The sequence below is a fragment of the Etheostoma spectabile genome, chromosome 7 (genome assembly GCF_008692095.1).
Source record: "Etheostoma spectabile isolate EspeVRDwgs_2016 chromosome 7, UIUC_Espe_1.0, whole genome shotgun sequence".
Lineage (NCBI taxonomy): Eukaryota > Metazoa > Chordata > Actinopteri > Perciformes > Percidae > Etheostoma > Etheostoma spectabile.
Genome location: NC_045739.1, coordinates 18,150,220 through 18,152,211, shown reverse-complemented (window position 1 = coordinate 18,152,211; position 1,992 = coordinate 18,150,220). Strand labels below are relative to the sequence as shown.

The 1,992-nt window shown below is 38.8% G+C and overlaps 1 protein-coding gene across 1 annotated transcript in view; it reads right to left on the bottom strand.

Moving 5' to 3' along the window:
* Nucleotides 1-1,019, bottom strand: part of LOC116692788 (uncharacterized) — an 8,717-nt gene extending 7,698 nt beyond the window's left edge. The window contains exon 1 of the mRNA XM_032521308.1: nucleotides 711-1,019. Within this exon, the coding sequence (XP_032377199.1) occupies nucleotides 711-906 (196 nt within the window). The 5' untranslated portion in view covers nucleotides 907-1,019. The remainder of the gene's footprint in view (nucleotides 1-710) is intronic.
* Nucleotides 1,020-1,992: the final 973 nt, after the last annotated feature.

The following is a 1,992-nucleotide window of genomic DNA, read 5'->3' as shown; positions in this document are numbered from 1 at the left end:
AAAAAAAAAAAATGTGTGGAGGTCAATTGAAGGGTTTGCAAAAACATGCGTTTTTTACATGCTTTTCTATCAAGTTAATATCAAACTAGCATTGATTTATCCATTTCCAGAATGGCTTTTAGAAATGAACTTTTCAAACAAACAAGCACACTTGTAGCAAAGACGTATGTAACATGTGCAACAAAATTTCATTGAGCAGCCTATAGAAAATCAGCAAGCCAACCTATATAAAACCACTTCCATTCTACACCTTTAGATGAAATAATTGTTACAGTATTCTGATTTACTCGGTGTACATCACATCAAGGCAGGACGTGGTTCATAGCTTTTGCGGACCCTGGCCTCCGGTGTTTGGTGGAGGTAAACCAGTTGAAAGGTTATCTATTTTGCACCGCTCACTTTGGTAGATGAATGTAGTTACAACCTGTTATTCAAAGTTTGCACATTTGCAAAGCAGAAACTTAGCTTTCTGCTTGACATTTTTGCATAGAATTCGACGCAAGGGACGATATCCGAAAAGAACAGAACGTACCAACCATAGACTTGCAAATATTAACAGGCTATGGTAGTCATTTCCCCATTGGGAAAGTGTGTCCAATGCTGAAAAACAAAATACTTTAATTTAAAAAAAATAAGTCATTGAAATGACGAAAGAAAAAGAGTATAGCCTAGCTACATTTGTTAAATGCTGGTAAAATGAGTATGCGCACGTGATTTGTCGAGGTCCCTTGCAGCTTTTGCAGCTCTCTCCAGCCCAGTCGGGTCGAAGTTACTCCATTTGTCCCCGGGTTTGCCTCCCCCTGGATCTCCTGTTTCACCTCCGGCTCCTTCAGCAAGAGCAGCCGCCGCCTGCTCGTCCACTGGCGGCGAACCGGAGCCCTTCCCCCGGCCGAAGAGCCACGACATGCTGCTTCAACAGCGCCGGAGCAACAGGCTGCAGCACTTCAACTTTTACAGCCTTTACGACAGTTGTCGAGTAGTTCATGCTTGTTGGGCCAGAGTCAAGTACACCAACAGGTGATAACACTTCCGGCCAAACCTTTCGAAATAAAACAAAAAGGAACTCTGCAACATTTCATACAACGTGAAACGGAAAGACGGAAGAGGAATTTAATCAAGTCACGTACGGTAGATTTTTGTACAGAATGTTCCATTCCCAGCTTGTTTTAGGGTAATATGTGCGCTGTTTTTATTACCGTAATTCATGGCAATTGAAATAGATGATTAAAATAAACCAAAAGAAATAATATCCCGAAAAATCAGACCGATGTTTTTTCAAAAGGAAATGTCAGTTTTAGTTAAGTGGAGTGCTATATCCAAGAATTATTCATGTTTTTTTTATTGCCATTTTTTAATATGTTTTTATTCTGAACAAAACTTAAAAGAAAAATCCGTTCAGGCTGCATGATATTGTCCGAACAATGATCCGCGTATTATATAGGCCCTATTATTTATATACTATATCATGTATTATAACTGTGAGGTCCGGGGGTTCTTATTATTGTATTGTTATCTGTATATGTTTATTTGTGTGAAAATAGGGGTGTAACATAGTTTAGGTTCTGAGTCAGGGAAATGTCTTGGCAGCCCTATTGTGTAAACTAATTGGATGTGTGCATGTTATTTCTTATCTGAAGAGTAAGCCGTAAATGTTCAATTTTATTGACCATGTGAACAAAGGCCATTGAATACATTAAAATCTACATGAGTACATGAGTTTTTCCCTCGACCTTCAAATGCATTCCCACCTGAATAGCTTAGGCTACTGTGTACATCTCTGTCCCGGACTAGTCTTGCATATTGAATGAGAACAGACTGGCAGACATTACATTACTATATTACATATATAAAATAGACATACTATAATCACACAGAGTGGCTTTTATCGTTTGTATTGGCCTTTGTAAAGTTAACACACAGTGAGAAGTCTATCAAAAGGGACTAGCCTACTTATTAACTTAAGGGATTCCTTTTGCAGAAACTGGACTATTG